Source organism: Amia ocellicauda, chromosome 11, assembly GCF_036373705.1.
Source record: "Amia ocellicauda isolate fAmiCal2 chromosome 11, fAmiCal2.hap1, whole genome shotgun sequence".
NCBI lineage: Eukaryota > Metazoa > Chordata > Actinopteri > Amiiformes > Amiidae > Amia > Amia ocellicauda.
Genome location: NC_089860.1, coordinates 15,624,939 through 15,652,326, shown reverse-complemented (window position 1 = coordinate 15,652,326; position 27,388 = coordinate 15,624,939). Strand labels below are relative to the sequence as shown.

At 38.8% G+C, this 27,388-nt stretch overlaps 1 protein-coding gene across 1 annotated transcript in view; it reads left to right on the top strand.

Annotated features, from left to right (window-relative positions):
- Positions 1 to 1,392: 1,392 nt before the first annotated feature.
- The window catches only part of LOC136763003 (protocadherin-1), a 147,823-nt gene continuing 121,827 nt past the window's right edge, over positions 1,393 to 27,388 (top strand). Inside the window, exons 1-3 of the mRNA XM_066716668.1 lie at positions 1,393 to 2,066; positions 14,022 to 14,840; positions 17,199 to 19,388. Of these exons, the coding sequence (XP_066572765.1) occupies positions 14,043 to 14,840; positions 17,199 to 19,388 (2,988 nt within the window). The 5' untranslated portion in view covers positions 1,393 to 2,066; positions 14,022 to 14,042. The remainder of the gene's footprint in view (positions 2,067 to 14,021; positions 14,841 to 17,198; positions 19,389 to 27,388) is intronic.

Below are 27,388 nucleotides of genomic sequence, written 5' to 3'. Positions count from 1 at the left end.
TTGTAACGTTGTGTATAGCATTGTATGTCATTACTTAAACCATGTATGTCGCCTTGGATAAAGGTGTCTGCTGAATAGCTGGATGATAATAATAATAATAATAATAATAATAATAATAATAATAATAATAATACTAATAATAATAATAATAATAATAATAATAATAATAATAATAATAAACATACATCTAAACAATCTACATCTAAAAACTATACGTTTTAATAGAAACATCTGTAAACTGGTATATTTGCATATACAATAGTCTTAGTTTGGGTTAATTGATTATTTTCTATTAACTAGGAGTAGTAGACACGACAGTATCTCTCAGAGACAGAGAGAGAGAGAGAGAGAGAGAGAGAGAGAGAGAGAGAGAGAGAGCATAATGCAGTTAGAGTTAACTAGTAAATAAACAGCAACTACCATAAATGTACAATAATAACACAAATACCAAGAAGTGACTCAGAGGGGTTGTTTGTATGTATTCAATGTACAATTTAGTTTCTAGTGGCGTTTGCTCCCTGTAATTCCGCAGGTGAGTTGTTGCTCTGCAGGTTTACTCACTGACGGGACACACATCAGCTGCAGCCAGCATGACGTCACCGCTCATTGCGTCACTAATTGTAAGAAATGTTTGAGTGGAAAGAATTACACTCCAATCCTGACTTTTTAAGACAAGTAGATTTCCCACGGCGCTTGTGACCAACCATATGGTATTTATTAAGGAAACCAATGTCTATGGTACTCGTAGCATAAAGGCTGTATTTGCCTGTATGTTTTTATTTTGCCTTCAATTATAAAACAACAGAAATAATTATATAACATATATGCTTGTGTTACTGCTATACACCGTGGTGTGGTAACTGGGGGCCACGACACATTTCCCCACACGGGTCCTGAGCGGGTCCTCAGTGGTGACCTGTGAGGTGGACATTGGCCCCTCATGCTCCATTGAAGACCCATGTCATGCATGTCCCATCAACCCGTGCTTAACGCGTACTCTCTCCTCTTCACACCGACACACACATGTGCAGCCTGAAGTTTACTTTGAGTGAAAGCACACCCCGCTGTTCAGCCAAGATCACTTCATGTGTGGGAATATACATCCGATTGAAATGAAATAGTGTACAGCAGTGACACTTACACAGCCATCCTGCAAGGAGTTTAAAACTCCAAGTTCACAAATCGTCACAATACGAGTTTCGGGACGATTGTTATTATTATCATTCGATTTATTTGTAAATAAGACCTGCCTGGCGAATGCACTGTTAATCTCTGTAGCAGGTGATGTGAAACTACTGAGAATCAGATAAGGCTGAAGGGTTTCTGTATATGGCTCCACCTCCCAACTGTTTCTCCTCTGGCGAGAGAGAGAGAGAGAGAGAGAGAGAGAGAGAGCTGGGAAATTGCTTCACTCACACATCCAGTAGCTGCGTATACTAGCTGCGCAAGGTGTGCTGCTGTGCAAGCTCCTCCACCGATCTTACACAGACAAGTAAAACAAGAGAAGACGGAGAGAGAGACACAAGGGTTAAAAACCAACAACCTGAGTGTGGTTTGCAAGCAGATGGACTGAGCTGTATCATTTGTGCCTGTGTAAGCCGTATCGCATGGGAAAGCCTCGGTACTGAGGATGCACTGAGGAGACGGTACTGGCTCAGTGCAGGGCTCGGCTCGGCTCGGCTCGGCTCGGCGCGGCGGAATGCAGTAGGACCGGTTCGGAGTTGCCAACTCTTTGGGTTTGAGAGTCACGTGTTTTGTCACCGCAATTAACATTTCGCCGGACTGGTATATTTGCACCACAGTTGCATTGCACTGAAATAGCAGGGGAGCCCAGGCAAAGTGGCCGCTGAGCAGGATCTGTGGGATCTGAAGGGATAGCGGTGCTCCATGGTTGCAGGGATTCTTGTGGATGTTGTTGCTCTAGGGATTGCGTCTTCTTCCTAAAAAGCTGGATTTGCCACCGTGGGAGTTGGTGGGCTGAAGTGGCTGAGCACGGAGAGGCGACGCGGCTCCCAGCCCGGCAGAAGCGCACGGAGCCGGCTTAGCGGACTTCTCCCCCCACTAAGGTAAGGTTTTTAGTTAACTTGAAATAGATGGTTGGTATAAGCCGTACATTGCTAACAAATGCAAAGTATAAGTTCGGTCAAGTGTTAAAAATCTCGATTAGACATAGGGTGAAAATAAGTTCATTTTCAGCGTTTTAATGGGCAATTATCCCCACTGAAATCCAACTGCTTCCCTTGCATTCAAATGGACTCGGTTGTGTTCTTCCTATCCCCCAACAGCACAACACAGTTTTCAGACCAAGTACGCTAGTCCGATTTGCTGTTATATTAATTGCCTGCCAATCTTGGCAGTTTTACATTATATTATTCGAGACACTACATCTCAATACAGGGAGCTGATCAGGTGTGAAAAGGTCCTATTTAATCAACCTACATGAAAGGCACACTTGTTGTCTGCCGAGCTTGATTTCCAGTGTACGGTTTGTATTCATTGCATGCTTTTTTTTTTTTGTTACCACTGATTTGTAACAGGTTTGTATTTTCTAAAATAATGCACGAACTACATTCATACACCCTATACGTTTCTACCATTTGGATGATGCCCACCTTATTTTAAACATTTTTTTACTTCATATAACATATTACAGGCGACTGTCTAAACAGAGAGCTTAGGGTTTCTTCCATGAAATACGTAATTTAGGCAATTGATGTGTCCCCCCCCCCGTTGGCTTATTGCTTCAGCATCTACAGATGCAATAAATAGTCTGTATCAGAGGTATAGCCTATTATTTCCTGGCATTTAAGAAGAAGAACTACTTATAGTCATCCGTTTCATCGCAGTGATCTGGCTGTGGACATTGCGATATTCCCGTTTTGACATTACAAACAATCCGAGCACACACGTCCAACTGATAGAAGACCATCATTTTAGACCTCCGGGATAATGGTTAGCCTACCGAGGAAATAATTTAATGTTGCAGCAGCGTTGTTAAATATTGCAGAAACGTTGTGCGTTGCTAGGGTATATAATTCTACAAACCCTTGCCAGAAGTGTGATCAAAAGTGTCATTTTCTGGGAAGTGGAACTGCAATTCAATGGTATGTAAGTGTTTGTTTAAGCGTAATTCGAATTTAATTCTAGAACTCTGTGGCATTCTCGAATTGTATGTGCTCCCCCCAAACACTCCCAACGTTCGACCAGAACACCTGTAGCTCGTTTAATTAGTGCAGCACTTCCAATGCATTTGCAGTGGATTTCGTATTCTGACCAGCCCCCTTGCATTTCAAGAACTGACGTGTTTAATATATAGGCTCCTGGCTCTGCTCTTGTTTTGCTTAGGAAGGCTTTTACTGCAAATACTTCAACACAGCTCACTAGTGTCGGAACTGGAGATTCCGGTTTTACTGCTCCTGCTGGTTGCTACAGTCATCACGATGTGGTTGAAACCTGTTTTTCAGGGTTGTTGTAGCCTACTCCACAGCAGTGCCATCATTGGGGAATGTTTCGCATCTCGATAGCCTTTTGTTACACTGTCGAGACAAAAAAAAAAAAAGTGTGAAGAAGCCCAGTTGGTTACTAGTTGCAGCACATCGGAAGTAGACAATTTCAATTGCATGCTTGTAAATCTAATCTCTGTTGATTTAAAATAGTAAACTATCTTATTTGCAATGCTCTGTCTTGCATACATTTTTATTATTGTGATGAGACTGTGCACACTGTGGGGAAAATGCTCAACCTTTACTACGTGGTGCTAAGAACATTAGCTAATTACATTAACCAGATAGGCTAGTTTACGTCTCACAATTACCTCCTTGCTACCAAGATACCCAGTGCCACTATAAGTGAAGTTGATTTTTGTGACGAATCGGGGGTGGGTTACTGTTTCCACGGTGCTGTTACTTTGCATCTCGCACTGCTGGACTATCTTTGCAATTTGGTCTCCTGCCAAACAATGGCAAGTGACCCGCTAATTCATTTACATTACAGGGTGAGCGCAATTAAAAGCGGATCGATGCAAGCTGACGGAGCAATTTATTTCAAGATTTTGTTTTATAATGTGCGTATAAAAAAAAAAAGTCACTGACCGCAGCAGCTCCAGCAATAATACACTCGACATGGACACAAGCAGCTAAAGATCGCCTTCCTTAGCAATGCAGTCTCCACACTTTAAGCTTCACCCGCTTTCTGATGCAGCTCTTAATTCATCTGGAAACTGTAATTTTACATTTTGGATGGAAGCCGAAGCCTTTGATGCGTTGTCGGATTTTTTTCCCCCCTTTTAGTTATCATAGACAGTCGTATCTCCGGGATCCGCACTGGAGCCAGATAGGTAGCCTGCATTGTGGACGCGCACAATCCAATTAACTTCATTAAGGATCTCGGAGATGCATGTATGTTTTGGGATGGATCTGTTGCTGTAGTGTATGCAACCTATGCGTTGGCTTATAAAGATAGCGATTCCAAATACCAATTGCCCAGTAATTTGTTTGCATTATGTTTTTAATGACCTTTAAATATTTCCTCTGATATAGCCGTAAAGTAATAAGTTAACGCCATAATACACATTGGCTAGATTTCAGGTAAAGACACTATACACCTCTTGCGCAACTTCTCAAACACAGCCATCATCATAGGCATTGAGTGCAGAATGTATGTCTGTGTAGTGGTAGTGGTTAGATGAGTATACAGTTTAGGATTTTCAATACATTCAGCACTGAATTCAATCGGGCTTTAAGGGAAATGTATAATATTCTGGAAGCAAGACAGAAAACGATGGACATCAATCTTGATTCTTGGATTGCTTTTCAGGACGCATCTCTATAGCATGTCATTATTTTAAAGCACAGTTTGATTGTAAAAACCTAAAGAAAACGAATACGTAGAGCATCTGCTTAACAATGAACTCTCATTAACCACATTTGCTGCTAAGATCTTCTCACACGTTTTGGAATTGCATCATCACAGACCTTAACACTTGTGGCTTTTTGGAAATGGAATAATTACAATTTATTTGAACCGAAGGGGTTTAAGGCTGCAAGCTTAATTCCAAAAGCAGCACTTCTTTTGTCAATAAAAACCAGAAGAACATGGATTTCTTCATGATAATCTATCAACTTGAAACGCAAGAAGATTCCAGCAATTAACAAACAAGTCAAATACAAGCTGCATTTAACAAATTATTAGGTCAGAATCGTATGGACGTCTCTGCTTTTTGGAGTAAATTGTTTTATATTCACTATGTCCAAAAAGCATGAACCAGACACGATCATATTTCTTTATCCAGATAAGGTATTCCCTATTCCCTAACTGCATTACTCTAATACAATTTCAGCAGCGTAGTTCAATCTTAATGTTAACTAGTTCTGTGTTCTGTTCTTAGTCTTGAAGAGTTGAGCTGATTTGAATGTACAGTTCTCCGCATCATGATCCAAGAACAGTAGCTCCTCCAAGGTTCAGAAGAATTAAAAAAATGTTTATGTTCTTTAAATTTGCAATAGTAGAAACATCCACAGATGCTACTTCTCCCCCTTTTACACCTCAACCTGTTGCAAATGCGAAATAAGTTACTGAAAAGCATGGGGTTACTTTCCAATCAGCATCAATGTGGAATTCCTAAGTATAAATGAATGACTCCAAGTTCATAAATGGAAAAACAAACCAACAAAACCTAAATATTTAAAGCTGTACATCATCTTTCAGTGTTTTTCTCGTATATATACTAAATGCAGTTTGGACTCCTGTGTTCATTCACTCCAGTTTTGGGAACAACCATTCTTGACTGTATGCATCAACACAAAAAAACACACTAATACATGGTCTGTGCCGTCTCGTATTCATTTTCTTTATCAACGATAACCCAGAGGATCTGTTTGGTTTTCAGGATGCTTATTTACATGACATTTTTATTCAGAAAAACATCAACTTATTCTCTGACCTGTGTTCTGTAGAAAAAACAATTGGAATGGACCTATGTTTCAAATTAAAAATAATATTTGAAAAATATGCAGCCTAGTAAATATTAGATTTATGTAATAAAGCGTGCACAATCATGCTCCAGCAACTTGCATTATTAAAATGTTTTTTTTCATTTTGAAGGGGCATATTTTATTCTATATGTTTATGCTTTCTATGTGAAATATGTGATCATTTTGTATCCCTTAGCCATCTGTCACTTACTGCTCTTTCACCTCATAAACTTTGGGCACAGCGGACATCACTCTTCTGGTATCAGCCTAGCCCTAGGCAGTAGTGCACGGTAGTTTCAGTATGATAAAAATCCTACAATATTCCTTGTGCTTCTTAAATCGTGTGCTAGTTATTATAGTTTGAGTCTCTCCAGTAGAGGACTGAGGTACATTGCTAAAGTGTGTGTTATTATCCATGATGATAATGATCTGTTCAATCTAAACTTGTCTTTCGATTTGATTCTACAAATACTGTCATGATATTATTCAAGATTGAAATGGTCTTGAAATGGTAAATCTGGACTACCTTAAAATGTGAACCTAAGCCATCCCACCGTGCTGTTCCCAATGTATTTGCTCATTCTAATACAGTCTTGTGCTCCAAACCATCTGCATGACGGCACACTGCCATTGTCTCGCCTCAGACATCATTGCCCGCTCCTTAGTGAGGAAAGATCACTTGCGTATATTCTCTCTCTAGTGTTCATATATACCGATGCATATCTAGTTCAGTTTATGGAGGCTCCTTAAACTGTAAATGCCCGATTGTCCATTTGACCAACACTGATAGTTTTGTGCTTGCATACGATCATTATACAGAGACCAAATACCCCATCGGATTTATATTTGTGTTTAGTTTGCATTTGCCCTTACATTAAATATTGTAGGATTAATAACTTTTGAATAACCTCCATATTGTTTTAAGTAATGATCTCGTGTAACTTAATTCTTTCAGACAATTGTAAAGCTTTTTAAACTTTAATTTCCTCTTTCAGATGCCCTTCCTAGTATAACTGCACTCTAGTGGTGTTTCATAAGGAACAAAATCACAATTTCTTGATTTGCCTCTTAGGATGCCATTACATTTCCATTAGACGGTACTGCTTGGCTTGGTGAGATTAGAGAGCATATCAACATTTTGGAGAGAGATTTGTTGTTATGATGGCCTTACCATAGATATTTAAATTATCATATTTTGTTTTCCAGATGCATTTTAGATTTAATGATGGCTTTACAAAACATTTTCAAAAACACAAGTTGTTAAACCCTTTTTTTCCTCTATTGAATGTAATTATCATTTCATCTCTAAATAATGTAAGTCTATTAATTGTATCTAGTTGGTTATATATCAGTAAACTGGTCATACATATTTTTCACTGTGGAATAACAGCACTAAGTTTATTCCTCTAATGACATATTGTGGAACTAAAGAAAAATGATGAAATAACTACTTAAGCATATTTAGTCTTCATTGCACGCAGTTTTATGAAAGAGGCATTTAGTTTTGCCAAAATGCTGCTTCCAGAAGAGTGCAGCACATTCATTTATGGTGTCTTTTGTGTTAGTCTTTCATTTCTAAAGCTAGCTATTACTAATCATGCCATATTGAGGCAGGAGATCTTGATGTTTTAACTATATAGAATTTACAGTAAACTACACAAACGCAGGTGTTTTTCTCTGCCTTAGATTTGAAAAAGTACTTGCTGTATTTTAAGCAACGTTTTCTGACTAACAATCCCGCTGAGAAGAGCCATTTGCACTGCATTGCTTATTGACCTGAGCAGTCTACATCTTGGTCAGAAATGTGGACAGAAATGCAACAGTTTCCTGCATCTGATTTAGGACTAATCTTGGAAAACAGTCTGAAAGAAATAATTAAAATAATCCTCTTTATCTCCAGGGAGAGCCTGGACCACCCACATTCGGCCATGTGGCACTTGAATTTGGCCTCTCAAGACACACCAGTCTCCTGTTCCCTTAGATGACCCTAGAATTGAATATTTCTCCCAAGCAACATTTTAAAGCCTTTTTTCCCTGCATCCTTTGATCAATATTTTCAGAATGTTGGTTTGCTTGGAATTACAACAAGACCACATCATTACTGTAGTTTAATGTTTTTTATGTTCTGTGAATGAAATTTCTGAAGAGACCATTAACTTCTTATGCTTTTTTACAAGGGAATTGATGGTGTTTATTTATTTTTTCCTCTTCGTAACTATCCTTGTGATGGGTTTCATGTTTTGTTACAATTCTTTTTTCCTAATAAGTTGATAAAGCTTAAATGATACATTTTAACAGATGAACCAAACTCATTTCTATTTAAATTTAGAATGGTATTTTCTGTGGTTTAGGATTTTAAGGATAATGGTTATGTGTTCTTTGGGTTATAAAAGTTAATTGCACCAGTAGCTCTAACACTCTTAGTAGCTGTAATACACACCCCTTTCAGTCTGTGGCCTCAAATTTATTGTGCTGTGGATTTTAGGGCTTGCATTAGGGTGGGACAGCTTGCTTTCAGTATAGAAGGTCAGATGTGTAAATTATGAGGTTCTATCCAAGCAGTAACAATAAAATAAACGGGTATGCTGTACTCAAGTCTAAATCGCCAGCAAATTATTTTTTTTAAATACATAAATAATTTATTTGCTGTATGTTCAATTATCTCCCAACCGAATTCCCTTCCGGTCTATTCTTCCACAGTATTTTGTACACACACAAAAGTAACATAAGTAACATATTAGTTTAGCTACAGAGGAAACTTTGGACCCAGGGTGTTTTTCACCGCTGCTCTGAGCCCACAAAATATATACAGCACAACGTTTCTCTGTATGTTGCTCCGGTCTTCTCTTCAAAGTCCTTTTTGACAAATTGATTTTGCCCTGGCAGAGGTAAAGCAAACCTTATTGTCTTTTACAGATCACTGTGTGGATTTCTGTTCTTCCACAAATAAACGCCTTCTATTTCCAAAGATTCACCTCACCATTTCTTGGGTGCCTTTTTTGACAGGCAACAGATGCCTGGCAGTGTAGGATTTAGATTTCTTACAGTTCTTCCTCTGACATTACCTCTCTGCTCTGGAAAGTATGTAATGCAAGGTGGCGTAGGTGTGTGATGAACACCTTGCTGTGAATTTTAGAAAACTGTTGCAGAGTAATGCTGTACTTAGACATTAGGGTAGGTGTTGAATTGAAGTTACTCTTTTAAACCCTTTAAGCATTTGTTGTAATGGTTATATGAAAAACAAAATGGTTGGAATAAAACTGAAATGGTTAAAGAAAGTTAGAAGACCATTTGTTGTTTTTTGTCGCATCATGGGGTAATGCTGAGAAGACTGCAGCTTCAAATAATGCTCCCAACTTGAGTACTTTATCACGTATGGAATGCTTTTAAAGAGCTTTGGCATACCCCAATGATTTTTTAAAAGCTTTACTGTGACGAGATAGAGGTAGCTAACAAATGAGTCCTCGGTGAAATGTTACAATGGTCAATTCTTCTGGTTTTGTTTCCTGAACTAATAGTTCTGTTTTGATATTTTTTAAAAGAGCCTCTTAGGAGGTATCATCTTTATATGATAACCGAGGACCCCCATCTTTGTTCAATAATGTATGAGGATTTTATTTCTCCCCACAGAAAAGAACCATAGATTATAATGGACATTACGTGGATTCAGTTTCTGAGTTGTTTAATTGTGAGTCATGATTCATGTTGAAATCCTGAGCAATACAGCCAACTCAACATTATTATTTAGTTATTCTGTTCATGACTCTGAAGGATGCATGTTGCATTGTAAAGACTTAGCCTACTTGTCGCTAGCTTTTTCTTTTTTCTCTTAACACAGCAGTGCAATTGTACAGGATATCCGTAGAAAGTTACAGGTAGATGAAGACAAAATTAACATTTTAAATGATGCTCTGATTTTTTTTTTTTATTATTGTCAAATTCAATTGCATATAGGAACAATGTTAGCCTCAACAAGATCCAGCAAAAAAGATGAGCAAGATCCACTAATAAATATTGTTTCTCCAGATTGGACTTAAGTTATAAGATCCTATTAGATACAAGTATTTATTTGATTGTAGGGCATCAGATATGCATTTTAAATGAATTGATCAATTAGGGTTCATAAACTATTCTATTTGGTTGTCTTCAATCAAAATTATAAAGTTGGTTCTGTAGTTATATGACGTGACCAATAAACTTAGTTTATATCCATGAACATATTTACTGAGTATTGAATAACTTATTCTCATAATTTTTATTGATTATAATAGCGCAGTCATTTTATTAATTTTAATTGTATTAGATCATGATGTTCCTTGAATTGTACAGACCTAATGCATCCTTCCATTGTTTGCAGTAAACTAAACCAGTTAAGTCAATTACATGTTCAGAATGGAGTTTGACATACACTCACCTAAAGGATTATTAGGAACACCATACTAATACTGTGTTTGACCCCCTTTCGCCTTCAGAACTGCCTTAATTCTACGTGGCATTGATTCAACAAGGTGCTGAAAGCATTCTTTAGAAATGTTGGCCCATATTGATAGGATAGCATCTTGCAGTTGATGGAGATTTGTGGGATGCACATCCAGGGCACGAAGCTCCCGTTCCACCACATCCCAAAGATGCTCTATTGGGTTGAGATCTGGTGACTGTGGGGGCCAGTTTAGTACAGTGAACTCATTGTCATGTTCAAGAAACCAATTTGAAATGATTGGACCTTTGTGACATGGTGCATTATCCTGCTGGAAGTAGCCATCAGAGGATGGGTACATGGTGGTCATAAAGGGATGGACATGGTCAGAAACAATGCTCAGGTAGGCCGTGGCATTTAAACGATGCCCAATTGGCACTAAGGGGCCTAAAGTGTGCCAAGAAAACATCCCCCACACCATTACACCACCACCAGCAGCCTGCACAGTGGTAACAAGGCATGATGGATCCATGTTCTCATTCTGTTTACGCCAATTTCTGACTCTACCATCTGAATGTCTCAACAGAAATCGAAACTCATCAGACCAGGCAACATTTTTCCAGTCTTCAACTGTCCAATTTTGGTGAGCTTGTGCAAATTGTAGCCTCTCTTTCCTATTTGTAGTGGAGATGAGTGGTACCCGGTGGGGTCTTCTGCTGTTGTAGCCCATCCGCCTCAAGGTTGTACGTGTTGTGGCTTCACAAATGCTTTGCTGCATACCTCGGTTGTAACGAGTGGTTATTTCAGTCAAAGTTGCTCTTCTATCAGCTTGAATCAGTCGGCCCATTCTCCTCTGACCTCTAGCATCAACAAGGCATTTTCGCCCCCACAGGACTGCCGCATACTGGATGTTTTTCCCTTTTCACACCATTCTTTGTAAACCCTAGAAATGGTTGTGCGTGAAAATCCCAGTAACTGAGCAGATTGTGAAATACTCAGACCGGCCCGTCTGGCACCAACAACCATGCCACGCTCAAAATTGCTTAAATCACCTTTCTTTCCCATTCAGACATTCAGTTTGGAGTTCAGGGGATTGTCTTGACCAGGACCACACCCCTAAATGCATTGAAGCAACTGCCATGTGATTGGTTGGTTAGATAATTGCATTAATGAGAAATTGAACATGTGTTCCTAATAATCCTTTAGGTGAGTGTATGTGCAGATGGTTCTCAGTTCTGTGGCAAATAGCTGAAATTGCATTCCTATTTGCATTAGGAAAGGGGAAAAAAAATCCACTGATTGCTCAGTCCTTCATCAGTGCAATGTGAAATACCGAGAGGATGGCTTGAGTTGTCTTCAGCCTTATACAGGTCGGGCAACAAAACTGGATCAGGCTGCCTGTCTGTGACACATTTGGCAGTGTGCTGTGGAGGATATGAAAGGAAAGGCTAAAGACTTATGCCAAATCCTGGATTCTGTTATTTCAAATTTTAATTAGATCTTCTGTTCAACTGCAGAAGTATGTGTCAAATGGTTCTTCCAAGGGTGTCATCAGGATAATTATAATCTATACTACATCTGAAATGTAGCTTCTTGCTGGGTAGGGTGATCAAATTAGCAATAGACAAAATGCAAGCATTCTTACTGTATTGAAAAGGAGTCCATAGTTTTCAGTATGATTTTAGTTCACCATACTGTATGCGTTTTACCTCCTATTCACCCACCTTGCTTTGACAAACGGTCCACTGCACGACAGACATCCCTTCAAAGCATTTTGATTAATATAACACAAAATAAAAATGAATGAACTGTTATGATAAATATTTCAAGCTACAGGTAAGGGAGACCTTGAGAAATGGGGTTCTGTTTTCTATGTGTTGCACAGAATCTCATTATGGTAACATTAATAGGCAGCTGCTTTGCAAATGTGAGAGCCTTTGCAATTAATAGATACAGGAGCATCAAAGAGAGCCACCCCAACCTTAATGGAAAATAAATTAACTTGGTTTTATTTAATTATTTTCATCATGAATGTATTTGTTTATTTAGAACTAATTACTTTGCCTGTTTTTAAATTATCAATATTATAAGAAATAAATGATACATAATGTTTGTCAGACTGTATTCTTTAACAAATGTATGCTTGCTATATTCAGTTATATATTTAAAAAAAGTATGCAGCAGTGCAGGCAAGTTTGTTACAACAACACCAAAAGACCCAGACTGTCTGGTAGGGCAGTGATTGGCTGTTAAGTGCACTCTTGGATCTATACCAAAGGGTATTCACGTTACAATACAAGATATTCACCATACAATAAAGGGGTATTACTAAAAAATTGCTAGAATTTTACCTCATTAAATGTTCTATTCGGTGGCGTACGGGAAATTATTGTGGCCCCCCCGCAAGATCAGAACGCGAGATTCAACCTCACTCCCCATTGAAGTTATATATATGGGACAATATACGGGAAAATACCACCAGGGGATCTGGAATTTTTTTTTTTTAATGTTTTATGGAATTAAGGGGAAACTATTATTAATAATAATAATAATAATAATGTCTTGATTTATTTATATATATATATGTTTTACTAAATGTTGGGAGAGGCCCTTGCATCTCTGTGGGCCCCCCTGCACCGCGGGGGCTGCGGGGGAGTGTCGTACGCCTCTGGTTCTAATCTACATTATACTTTTGATTATTGAAAGTGTACAAAGTGACCAACACATTTCTCAACCTACATATATCGGCCTATATCGATCCACTGCTAGATGAAAGCCTCCCCAAGATGTTTCCAGAGATGTCTCTTTTTTTTTTTTTTTTTTTTTTTTTTTTTTTTTTTTTCATGTCACGCCAGCATAGCTTCTGACTTAATCTTCCCGGCTTCTATGTGTTCTCCTTGTAGGTCTTTTCCATCTTTTGGGGTCCATTCTTAGGTTTGTTTATCCATCTTTGATCTGTTGTTCTTGCAATGTGTCCGGCCCATTGCCAGTTTAACATTTTCACTCTTTCTATGATATCACGTACTTTTGTTCTCATAATAAAATTCCTTGATAAATATATAGTTTAGCCTTTATAGTAGCTGTGTTTTTATTTTAACTTTTCTGAAAATTGCCTTTGTGAATGGTGATCAAAGCAGAGCCCAAAATAGTGTGAAGTAATAAGATGGTTAAGTTTGAAATCAAACGCTAGCATTTATAGTTTATAAATGTATAGTGTTGCACAGATGTAGAAAGCATTAACATTAAATCCCTTCTCTCCTTCAGTGATTTAAAATATAAATTTAAGATTTTGGTATTTAGTTCAAGTAAACTTGAAGGTTAAGTACTGAATATTTTACAAATGCATCTGTAATTTAGTTCTGTCTTATGACATACAGAGAACACTTGCAAAACATACAAGATGAATCTCAAATGGAGGTCATGTGCAATTGTGGTGTGGCTTATTTTATGCCTAATCAATTGGGACACGTACTAATTTTAATATTTTCCAAATCATACAAGACAATACATTTCCATGTCCAAGTTCAAAGTCAGACTACAATTTTTAAACTGAGTCGTGGAGTCAAATGAGAGCACTTTCCAGCACCCAACAATCCTTTGAACTAATATAAATCATTTTGTTCCTTCTCTAGGCTGAAGTCCTGCCCGTGGCGATGGATGCATCTCCTGGATCTCTACTCTTATGCACCGTCTTGCTGGTGTCTTGCAGCAGGACTGTGGGGAGTATCCTCTACAGGGTACCTGAAGAGCAACCTCCGAACACACTGATTGGTAGCTTAGCGTCCGACCAAGGTCTACCAGACACCGGTCACCTTTACAAGTTGGAGGTGGGAGCCCCTTACCTCCGTGTGGATGGAAAAACAGGAGATATATTTACTACAGAGATTCCAATTGACCGAGAGACCTTAAAAGATTGTCAGAACCTCTTCGACGATGACCCCTGCATTCTGGAGTTCGAGGTGTCCATCACAGACCTCAACCAGAACCAGAGACCTCGTCTTATTGAAGGCAAAATCGAGGTCCAAGACATCAATGACAACACGCCGCAGTTCTCCTCTCCTATCCTGAGTCTTTCGATCCCAGAGAACACTCATTTAGGGGCGCTTTTTTCAATTCCCTTGGCCACCGACAGGGACTCAGGACGCAATGGAGTCTCGGACTATGACTTGACGACAGGCTCTGATGCCAGTAATCTTTTTGGGCTGCAGGTGGCAGAGGACCAGGGTGAGAAGCTTCCACAGCTTATTGTGTTGGAAACCCTGGACAGAGAGCAGAAAGACTCTTACGATCTTAACATCAAAGTGGTGGATGGTGGGAGCCCAGCACGTTACAGCAGCGCTTTGCTGAGAATCACCATCACAGATGCCAATGACAATGCCCCAAGGTTTGAAAAGATGGTGTATGAAGCTGACCTACCAGAGAACAGCCCCGTGGGACACTCTGTTCTTCAGGTACAAACCTTCTATTTTAACATATTTAAAATGTGTAGCCAATATCAAATGCATTGCTTTCAGCTCTTTTGTAATTAAAGCAGACTATTTTAAATTGGGGGGGGGGAAGAAAAGGCTTTTTAAATACCTTTACAGTATATAAAAGTCTGAACTATATAAATATAACTCTCCGGCAGTACTGAAATATTCACAGCTCCTGCAGCCTGCACATACCAACTGCACTTCATAATAATGTGTAGTAGAGACATGGCTTTAACTGACTCAAAGCTATCTGAACACTTGTGAAAAAAGGTCTAACTGCTTAAACCTGGTAATTGAAATATTATGTCTGAATAAATGTCCTTTCAATTAAGACCTGAGCATGCTGGGGAGATTCACAAAACCATTTAATCCAAAATAATCATTAGCACCATCTGTTATAAAACCAACAGGTGCTAGAATAGGTGGAATTTAGTCAACTGTAATGTTATCTATGTATCTAAAGCTATCCATCTATCTATATATAATATGATTCTCCCATGACAAAATTAAGTTTCCTAAGTATCCCAGGATTGTTTTATTAAGGCTTTATTGTTGACTTTAACCACTTTCGTTAGGTCTTCAGTTCAGGTGCAAAATATAAACTCCAGTATCCAAGGCAATTAACAAATGGAAGCTGTGAGCGCCCCAGTGAAACTGGAACTGCTGAACTCTGGTGGTACTTTCCCACAAGTGCACTTGAGCTCTGAAAACCTGCCTGACAAGCAGACTCGCATGCAGAGCGTTCACATTTCACTGCTGGACCTGGGCACAGTTCCAAGATAACAGGGTTAGGGTTAAGGAAACTGGGAAACCAAATCATATTTTTAGAGAGGTATTGATTTTATTTCTTTCTTGGTGGCTTAAATATATATTTTTAAAATACTATGAAAGGTAACCGATGACAGCTGCCGAGATACCAGCAAATATGAATGTGGCAAAGATTAGTTTGGGAATGGCGTGGGAGGTTTTTCAGGAGCAGTTTGAATTTGGTGTTCAGGCACAATATATAATTGAAATAAGGTATGAAGAACCATTTTCCTTCCCCTCTGTAATCATAATTATTTATCATACTGAATACACACATGCATACAGCCACATATTAATACTTGAATGCATTTAAAATGAAAATTCTTATATTCAGCGGTAACTCGTCACTCTTCACTTGAAAATATGTTCAGGGACATATAGCCTAGTGTTATTGTTTTTTACGGTAAATTAATTCAAGATTTGAAAGCCTTTCATTCTTGCTTGTCAGCAAAGATTATACATGCTGAAAGTAAGCAAAAATAGGTTCAGTACATAATGTTAATGTAATGGGTGAACAAATCCATTTCATATTACCATCAGTCACCAACCAGAAGGCTGTGTTTCCTATTGGGAGGATTTATAGTTATGTACACAGCATGCATCATAGGGCTGTACAAAAGCATGCAGACCCTGTAAACTGAAAGCAAAATGATGTTTAAACAAAACATCCATGGTGATAAAGAGGAACCTTGACAGTTTTTATAAAAAATAACTCAAAACAGCCCTCCTGACATGCGTTTTGTTCTATCAAAAATATGATTAATTGCAAGTCTTGTTTGTTTTTAATGCCTCTATTGGGTTTAACGACTTTTCTATGCCGGCAGAATACAAAATGGCTTCACTTCTCTTTGTTGAACACGACCCAAAAGTTGGTTGCTGTGACTTCAAAATGTGGTGTGTTTGTTCTGGACTCTTATTTCAGGGTGGTTATTCCGGAAAGGTTGTGTGGCTTGTTAAGGAGCATCTAGTGAGAACTCTGAAGCTATTTATTAATTACATTAATGCAATCTGGGATGACTTTTTAGATCACATTCTCAGTGGAAGGGACTTATTTTTGGCAAGGCTTACAGATAGCGGTTGATCTAATTCAGTCTGTTAGGTCTTCTGTCACTTGTTTCAATCGCCGTTTAATGGCTTTCTCTGAACAAGAGCCTCATTATTGAGAGGATTGATTAGCAAACATGCCTGTTTGTCTAATGTAATCCAGATGACAATCAGTTAACTGTAGGCCCAATATATATATTTCTATCTGTTCTTATTGAAACCAGGAAATAATAATTATGCCAACCCCAACATTAAGAAAACGATAACAGTTGTTGATTCAACATGTTCACATGATAAGATTAGAAATGAGCACAAAATATATTTGCATCAAACAAAATGTTTCTTTAAAATGTATTTCTATAGAAATTACATTTTTAATTAGTAGTCTATTTGTTTGAGATGTACATGCCTGATCTAGATAAATGAATCTTACATTATAATGTAATTTGAATTTGGATATAAATCTACCTTTTTTTTTTTTTGCAGGTGAAAGCCAATGACTCAGACATGGGGCCCAATGGAGAGATTGAGTACACTTTACATCAACCCTCTGATGTTGTTCAGAGGTTGCTGCGGATTGATCGTTCTAGTGGGGTGATCTATGTGAAGGGACTTGTAGACCGAGAAGAAGTAAATGTGCTAAAATTTTATGTGATTGCCCGAGACAAAGGACCCACACCCAAGAGTTCAAAGGTCTTCGTTTCCATCAACGTGAAAGACCAGAACGATAATGCTCCCACCATTGAGATCCGTGGAATTGGGCTAGTAATCCATCAAGATGGGGTGGCCAATATTTCGGAGGACATGCCCATTGGAACCCCAGTAGCCCTGGTCCAAGTCTCAGACCGTGATGAAGGGGAGAATGCCGTGGTGACTTGTGTGGTCGCTGGGGACGTCCCTTTTCAGCTTAGGCCAGCGAGTGAATCTTCAAGTGACAAGAAGAAGAAATACTTCCTCCAGACCACAACTCTATTGGATTATGAACGGGTCAAGGAGTATCGGATTGAGATCGTGGCTGTGGATTCGGGCAATCCAGCTCTCTCTAGTACCAACTCTTTGAAGGTCCAGGTTACAGATATAAATGATAACTCGCCCATCTTTTCTCCGAGCCACTTCGAAGTGGATTTTGCAGAAGAAAATCAGCCAGGGGACAAGGTCGTGGATGTAGTGGCTACAGATGCAGATAGCGGCACTAATGCTGAGCTCACATACAGCATTATCCTTGACTCCTCCACGAAAGGTCTCTTTGAAATAAACTCAAACACGGGGGAAGTGAGGGTGCGCAACCAGCTGGACCGCGAACATAGGGAACGCTATGAATTCAACGTGGCAGCTGCCGACAAAGGGGTCCCCAGCCTTCGAGGAACGGCTACAGTAGTAATCAAGGTGCTGGACCGCAATGACAATGACCCCAAATTCATGCTGAACGGCTACAGCTTTTCTGTGTCAGAAAACATGCCCCCTCTCAGTCCGGTCGGAATGGTGACAGTCCTGGACGCTGACAAAGGCGAGAATGCGCGAGTGCATATTTCTGTTGAGCCAGATAATGGTAAATTTGTCATTCAGAACGGCACGGGGACAATTTACTCCAGCATCTCTTTTGACCGGGAGAAGGAAAGCACGTACACCTTCCGTCTGAAGGCAGTAGATGGTGGTGATCCTCCAAGGTCTTCGTATGTTGGAGTGACCATCAATGTCCTAGATGAAAATGACAATGCTCCCTATGTCACAAAACCTTCAAATTCCTCTTACAAGCATCTTTCCCCTCTAACCAACCCTGATTCAATGGTTGAGAGAGTGGAGGCTGAGGATATGGACACTGGCCCAAATGCGGAGCTGGTGTTCAGTATCACAGGTGGCAATCCACATGACCTTTTCCGCATTTCTCCTTCTGATGGAGAGATCACTTTAGCTAAAGAGTTTCTTCGGAAACACAATGGACTTCATAGGTTAGTTGTAAGAGTGAGCGACAAAGGGAAGCCCCCTAGACATACCACAGCCTTGGTGCACATTTTTGTGAACGAGACCATCAACAACATCACATTAGTGGAGTCGCTGGTGGGGCACAGTCTCTACACTCCCTTAGACCGAGATATTGCTGGGGATCCTGATTCTAGCCAGTCCACCCAGCGAAGCAACATCCTCTATGGCAGTCTTGCGGGGATCACTGGGGTCATCCTGGTCATCGTTATTGTTGTGGTCATTCGTTACCACTTGCAGAAAGAGGCTAAGAGTGGTTACCAGGCAGGGAAGAAGGAGACCAAGGATCTATATGCACCCAAACAGGGCCCGAAGAGTAACAAAGGGAAAAAGGGGAAAAAAGGAAAAGCCCCCAAGCCTGCCAAGACTTTAGAGGAGGATGAGGAAGCCAGCCACCCGAAGGGTTTAAAATTCAACCTCATCAATGATGGCGTCAATGACAGTCCCAGAATCCACTTACCCCTTAATTACCCGCCTGGTAGCCCAGACCTTGGCCGCCACTACCGTTCCAATTCCCCCCTGCCCTCCATCCAGCTCCAGCCCCAGTCTCCTTCTGCATCTAAGAAGCATCAAGCTGTCCAAGACCTCCCAGCAACCAACACTTTTGTCGGGACTGGAGACAACAATTCCATGGGTTCGGACCAGTATTCGGATTACAGCTACAAGGCCAACCCCCCGAAATACAGCAACAAACAGGTAGGAGATGACTTCCTAAACACAGCAGGGTTGGACAGGAACATTATGTGGACTAATGAGGTGTGGTAGGAATGGACTTCTACCCCAGAAATCCCAGAAATGTTTTGCCTATACTAAAGAGTTAGTCATTTTAGTACACTTTTTTGTCTGTTTGTCTTTTATTTTTATTTTTCTTATTGAAGCCAAAACAAATATTTGAGGATTTTGTTTGTGTGTTTTTTTTTTTTAACCTTTTAAATGAAGGAGGTGTTTTTAGTTGCTCTGGGTTTTCTGCACCGGCATTGCTTCAGCTATGAAGGACAAAATGGTGATATGCATCCTCCATATTCATGTGTCAAATGTTGAGGGTCAGTGATATTTGGTCTCATAGCTCACTCTTATCTGAGACCGAACAATGGCTTGACTTATTTCTTTGTAAGGCACACTTGGAAGAATTTTAAGGCAATTTCACATTAAAATCTTATGTTAACTAAACATGAAACTTTTCTTTTTCGAAAGATTTGAAATCTCTCCTGTGGACACTGGAGAAAAAAAACCCACACACTTAAATATGGAGGAATGTCTTTTGCACTGTAATGCACTAAAAAGGTTTTAAACCCTACCTCTCAGCCTTCTGACAAGCCAATTAAAAATTAGTTTCAGTAACAAAGACTAATAACAGGTAATTCCATCCCCAACTTAATTGCCGAAGTGCCTTTTTTTACATACCTGGGGATGTTAAATACCTGCATATTATGAGGTTTCAATGTCAAGACCTTAGTATACCACCTATAAAAAGAAAGGTTGTGAGGTCTGGTTTAGTATTAACCTTTACTCACATCAAGAAAATGGACAAGTCTGGAGCAGATGAAGTTTACTGTAGCCTTGATAAAAACCAAAAAGATTTGCTGAATTACTTTTCTAGGACACAGTTGAAGGCAGGCTGACTTTAAAATTGTATATATGTTGATACTGAATGTTCTGTTTTACTAGTTTGCGTTTGATTAAACCAGGGGTCGCATTTTAATTACACCCTCCACATGGTATTAAGGTGCCACAAGTTATTGTTTACCTTACCTATATACATTTAGAAGTCTTCAGTAAGATGAATACACTATTTCAACCTGTAATTAATAGATTGTTAATACAAAATTTGTTTTTAATGTTTTCTGTTTTCTTCATACGTTTCATAATTTCACTTCATTTAAAATTCTCGTATATTAAAATTAAAATTCTTTTGCAGATTTAATAAGTTAGCATGAGACTTTCATGATGATGTTTGTTTAATTGTGTACCAAGTGAAGGCTGATCCCTAGAAATTACTTTTGCTATTAATTTTCATGACTCGTGTTTCCCCACATTTGTTTTGTTTTGTTAGATCTGTGACGCACAACAGATGAAATCAATCTGATTTGTGCATATAGATATATGCCAGCTTTGGGTTTTATCTGATGTATATTAAAAACTTAAAAGGTAAAGTGTCTGTAAAATAACAATAAGCAGGTGCCCTTATGTTTCTGTGTAGAACAATTCTGCCCACACAAAATCATAGAATTTACTTATGAAGATTCTTGCTCTTTTAATAATCAACTATACACAATTAAGAAGTGTGCATCTCTTATAAAATTGTTTAATTCACAATAAATTGCCAATAATTAAAGTACATAAAGGAAAGACACAATTGGAGAAGCAAGGGATGCATTGAAGCTTGGATACAGTATGATAAAAGCTTTACGACTTTACTGTGCATGCTGCCAGGATATTTTGCATGTGAAGGCAATTCGAGTTTTTATACAGCAGTTTAGTTTATCTATAGTAAAAGGTCTTTGCTGAGGGAGGTAGCTTTCAACTGTTAAACTTGATAAATGCGACCCCTGTGTCAAGATGTCTGTTACAAAATGGGCGAGTTAATTTTGTATTTAAAGCTGCAGTTATCCCCTTTTTAATTCCATTTGATTTGATATTTATTTTCAGAAGAATGTAACCTGTAAATTTGTATACTTTTGATAATTAAAGGAAATTTTATTTCAATAAAGATTCTTAAAATTTTGTATTTCACTGTGGTTGTGCATTTGTAGCCTGTTTTGGGCACCTTCCCCACCTTTAACTATGTGTGGGGGCGGAGAAGTGTGGGGATGGAAAAGTTGAATCTCCAAATTGGACTAAAAATACTAAAGGTACAGTATTCCCTTTCATTATCTGTTTCCCTTCTCACAACCTTTTTTAATTCTTAAGGCTTCTACTGAGAATTTGGCTAATTTCTGAATGCTTTAGAAACCTTTTTATCCCTAAGTTCGCGGCTTTCCAACTCCTTTCTGTTCTATTCCCTTTTAACGCTGCTTTTCAAACTACTTCCCTTCCATCTCCTAAGCAGTGAGCGGTCTGAAAACAGTCCAGCGTGTTGGTGCCACGGGTGAAATGTTTCATCGCTGCTCTTGCGTATGCATCAACATAGCCAACACTTCTGGCTTCATGACGTGTTTTTACCTTGAACACAAGATAAACAAAGACGCATTCCAAGAAATCTTGGCTCTGTTTTCCTTACAAGTCTCAACAGCACAAATTTGATGATAACATTGGCAGGTGCTGACAGATTTGATTAGGGTTTATCACCTACGGTCTTCATAGACTCCCAATTGTCCAGGATTTTAATTATGTATTTGACAACAACAACACTATTTTTACCTTGTCTTTGAAACACTTAAGTCTCCCAAATGACTGTTTGCACCAAACACCTGGATTAATTGGCAGTTTCTGAGAACTGTAGTCAAAAACAATAACTTGCAAGTCTACCAAACGAGAAGTGAGAAGGTGGGGGGTAAGGGCAGGTCTTCAATGGTTAAGGAACTGAAGTGACTATAGTACAGGTTCATTCAGAAATTCCTTTTTTCCCCATGTCTACATTTCCCCTGATTTATGTATGATGGAAGCAACTCAATTATTATGCCCTCTGTTGACATAAATATTGTCAGCATCTATGCTAGGGTGGCAGATGTGCCCTCAGCTGTTGCCATTGAAACAAGTTGACCAGTTGACTTCTTGCTGAGCCACTGCAAGGGGAAAAAGCTTGCAGGTGGACACTTTTAAAACTGGCTGGCAGTTTTAATTCTATGCCAGTATTTTAAATGTGTTCCCGCAAATCATTTGGTGTTCACTTTTTTTTTTTTCCAGTTTTAAATTTTTAATTTGATTTCCTGAAAGAGAATACTGTACCAATCAAAAAAAAAAAAAAAAGTGAGGCTGATTCTGTGTAGTTTTACTATAATTATCAAAGGGGTACTGCAGATTTAAATCAAAATGTGAGCACGGGTTCACTTTGACGTCTTTTTATTTTCATGTCAGAATTTGTTGGAGTAACTGGTAAGTTTTATACACTTATTGATCATTAGGGGAGGAAATATTCTGGTGAGCAGGACTTCATTTTTCAAATCTAATTTAGGTCTCTGGAACCGTTCTTTTTGGTTGTGATGAGTTGTGATTGGTTTATGTTGTACTGGGTTGGTAGTTTTTTACATTTTGTTGTCTTGGATTTACTGTGACCATATTCTGCACAGCAACCATATTATTTATGTTTTACATTTTGTTGACACAGCCACGTTAATTTACCTTCATTTGATGACAATTTACACTCAATTTCCAAATGGCAATACAATACTTTAGGCTACTTTTGAAGTATCTCCAGCAAAATATATATGTATATGTTTTTCATTCTGAAGTGAACTGCAAATCAAAAGCCCACTGTGTCTGATAAACCAGAGCATCAATCTTTCTTCACCAACTATGCCTTGCTATAGTAGTGAATATTAAATCTGTCCTCTGCAATTTGCTGCCTATCCATTAACCTATACCTGCCTTTCATGCCTCTTATTTTTGACTATCTTGCTGTTCCTTAATGCTCTTCAGGTAAAAGGAAAATGTTATGCAGATAACCCTAATAAGCACCAATTACTATACTGCACAATCGAGTTGCTTCACAGTTGTTCTGTTTGTGGGCTTTACTCTCACTGTTGTCTCAAAGGTCATTTCAATTTTCAGTGTGTGAGGTTTGGCCTCGGGTTAATGACTAACTGAACAAAGGTAGCAGAGCACTTTTTCTGCATAGGCTAGGTTGTCCATGGGGTGTTCATTAGAAAATAGTGTATTAATCTGAAAATGCCAATGGTGCCAATTTTAAAACTATCCAACGAAACTTACATCCAATGATTCTTCATCAAGTACAAGAGGAGTTGAATCCTTTTTCCTAAAGGCACCTTTTAATACTGACAGGATTTTTCTTATATTAAATCCTTAGATAAAGACTTGTCCCAATTTTAGTTTCTTCCAATACCACACACCTGCTTTTATGCTCGTGTGTGTATTTTACCGCAGACAATTACACCAGTGAAGTTTAATAAAACGAAAGAAATACACATTTGCATTTATACATTTTACAGTGTTCAGCAGTTTGGCGATACACCCTGCACATGTTTTCTTTGTAGGGTGATATCACATTAGCTGTAAAACCTGTCTGTCTATGAATAATGATGTGTTACAGTTAATGAGCATTTTAACATTGTAGCAACCAAAAAAGAGCAGGATAAAGTGTTGTAGCCAAAAAAGGTCTGCTATTTCAGGTGTAGATGGATGTTTGTAAGGAAATATCATGTCACTAGTATAGTGGAGTATGTGTTTTTACATTTGGTTTATGGTTAATGGATTAGGAGGTCTCTGCCAGGGGCCTTACCAACCAGCAGAAAGATTGAAAGGGAGAAATGGTACTGAAGACAGAAGTCTTATTGGATCTATGAGATGAAAGGCAGGCAGGTGACCTCAGAAACGCAAAGACCAAGATCTAACGCTACGTTAAAGAAAAAAAAAAAATGATAATCAATAAAAGATGTTAGTACTAAACTCAGAGGAAGAAAGCACGACTACTGTATAAAGAGACCTGAGTGACACCTACTACAGCCCTACAAACAGGCCTGTCACTCTTAGGGCCCCGGAACTGTCACGCTCTTCCCGTTTCCTGTCAGTCAGCCGGGCAGCAGTAGCCTCTGCTATATTGCGGATGACGGGACGTTTCTCACAGAGCCGCGCTCTCCTGGATACGTAGGCAGAATTTCCGAGCTACCCAGAGGCTTCTGCAAAATCAGATTGTCAGTGAACATCTGCTAAAATTATTTAGTTTTCTGCCAACAAAATGGTATCTGCTGAGCGTGACTGCCTTTATATGACATTGGCATATATTCATATTCAGCACCCGGATCCTGTAGAATGAATACTAAAAAGATTAACTAAAAAAGATGCAAATAAATGCAGGTCTGAATTTAGCTGTATATACAGACCCAATACTTTGTTTTGAAATATAGTTGGGGAAACTGAGTGGGCCTTTCTCCATACATTTTCACCAAATGCTTTAAAGGGAGTTGTTTTGCAAGGCAGACAGGATTGAAGAAGCTGTGTGTATTTATAATGCATCTTTGACTGCACCATAGTGGATTAATATGTAGAAATGTTCTGTATAAAAGCACAATTAAAGGTAGAAGTTGTTTTAAAGAATCTGTAAAAATGGAGCAGTTTTCTTCTCTCGGTTAGTCTAAAGCATTCATTGAGGTCGCTTGACCTATATGGACAGTTCAATATCAGTGATCTTATGGTTGTGTACGCAATGCATTTGCTTTGTGAAATGAAGCTTGTAGGGACTTTAGCTGATATTCAAACATGTTGTCTTTTCTATGAGGAAACGGTCTCTAATGTCTGCCAGGCAGGTGTAATGTTTTCTTTCCTGAAAGTTAAATTTCTGGAAGTGTTGCCCATAGGGAGACAAGTTAAAACGTATCTTTTCCCCAGGCTATATTGGGTTTCCTCCTGTGGTATCCTTGTAACAGGTGCAGAAATGTGAAATAGAAAGACAACATTGTTCATTTTGCAAAAAAATTGTATCGGGCTGGTAGATAAGTGTGTTATGTTGCACTTGTTGTGCCTTTCTTCATGAAAAGCATGCATATCAACTTAATTATAACGGAAGGAAGTCAGCACATCAGCAACTATCATATTCTCTCTGCAAAGTTAAAGAGTGCGCCAAGCCAAGGGAACACAACTCACAGATTGCATTTATTTACATACATGCTTACATAAATATTGCTTGTATGGTTTCAAGCTAAGGTTTCTCAGGTAATGTCTGCACATACACTGATAATCCATTAAGGAATAAGAAAGAAAAGCTGTTTGAGAAATCCCACTCTGACGTTCGCATTTATTTTAAATGCCAGTAAGTATTTGAATTGTGTACTTCTGTTTGTGTCCCCACTCAGCCGCAGCACAATACCCGCTGGCCTTTTTTTTTAAATTGCGGGGATTAACAGGGAAACGGAGTTGAGGGATTACCTAATGGGAGAACAACAACAGGGAGTCAGGTTTGGTCAGAGGCTTGGGGACAACCAATAAAACAGGACACAAATTCAGAGGACAAAAATTATAGTTTATTGCTCCTTTCCCTTTGGGATTATCCTTGACTCAACAAATGGAGTGGAATTGCAAAAAAAAAAAAAATGCTGAATGTGTGGTTTCACCCTATGTAGTTAGGTAATATAGATAGATTGATTAGATTATTTTAACCAATGTGTGGTTCAAAACTGGCTGGATGCGGCCTTATATACTTTGTTTTTTAATTGGTTTTAGACTGAAATGGAAGAATCAGTTGTCACAAGTGCTTTGCAGATTTTAACAAAGCACATCAACTGGCTATTGAAGTACAGATTTTAGTGTTACTACCTTTAGACATCAGTGGAGAAGGTACTACCCATGATTTTAAATGCTTCTTTCTTTATTTGCCCAATATACCCAATATATTTATGCAAACAAGACCATACTGTATGAACTTTTTAGTAAGTCATTTATAGTATCAATAGAGTAAGTTTGGTCGTTGTGGACAATGCAGAGAATCTCAACCTAAGGAAGTTTTGTACTTAAACGCATGTACTTGGCAGACATGAAGGTGGACTACCCTTGGTCACATTTACATTTTACCATACTCTGAAACTAAGGGTAAAATGTGTAAATCCCTCTTTTATACACACATACAACACACACTCTTCCACCCCCTCCAACTTGCTGTTCTGCTTGTTGGAGGCCTTGGGCAAAACTGAGGGATAGGATTGAGAGAACAGGGATTCGGGACATGTGTAAGTAATGCAGAAAATGTACGGATTGACAGGGCAAGCCAAGCGTGAGGTTGTTCAGGGGGCCTGGATGCTTTTTAGCATGACATTATGGTTTGGGATTATCCAATTTATTCCCACAAATTGAGGCCACATTTCTCCCCAAAACATTTTGAAATAAAAGAGAAGGAAGTATCTTCAGGCAATTCAGAAGTACCTCATATCAGCTAGAATCCGATCACAGGAAAAATTTAAATGCTTCCTACTTGTTGCTCCCTCCGTTCTCTCCGTGATTGGTGAGGTATAAGGGTGTGCGCTTTGGCATTCCACTCACAATATAGACACGGCTGTCACATGTAAGCCTTTTGCATTTTGCATTGACGTTTCTTCTCTCTAAATGATTAGCTAAGGTTAAGTATCAGTAGGTGTGACTCGAAAGCAAACAACAGTAGACCATTGTAGTGTATAAAACCTTGTCAGCAATGTACTTAGCCTTCAGTGTCCCAGATCTTTCAGCAGAGATATTATACCAACATGATAAACCATGAGCAATCCTGCAATCCATCTTATTAATAAGCTAAGTTTTTAACACTGTGCCGCACAGCAACTGAACCAATGAAGGTATTGTGTAACGTATCGTTTCTGATGCAGCACGCCATTTGCAAATAGCGAGAGCAAAGGTCTTAGATAAAGAAGTGGTATAGAGAGGCTTTGTGCAGACGATCTCACCCAAGACTTGTAGGTGACATCAGCTACTGTTCTTATCCTTGTCTTCTCTTGTGGTTATAGTAATTTACACACTACAGTGTTTTAAACTATCCAGAATGAAGAAAATGCAGCAGTATTAGATACCAATTAAAAAACAAGATACAAATTATTTAT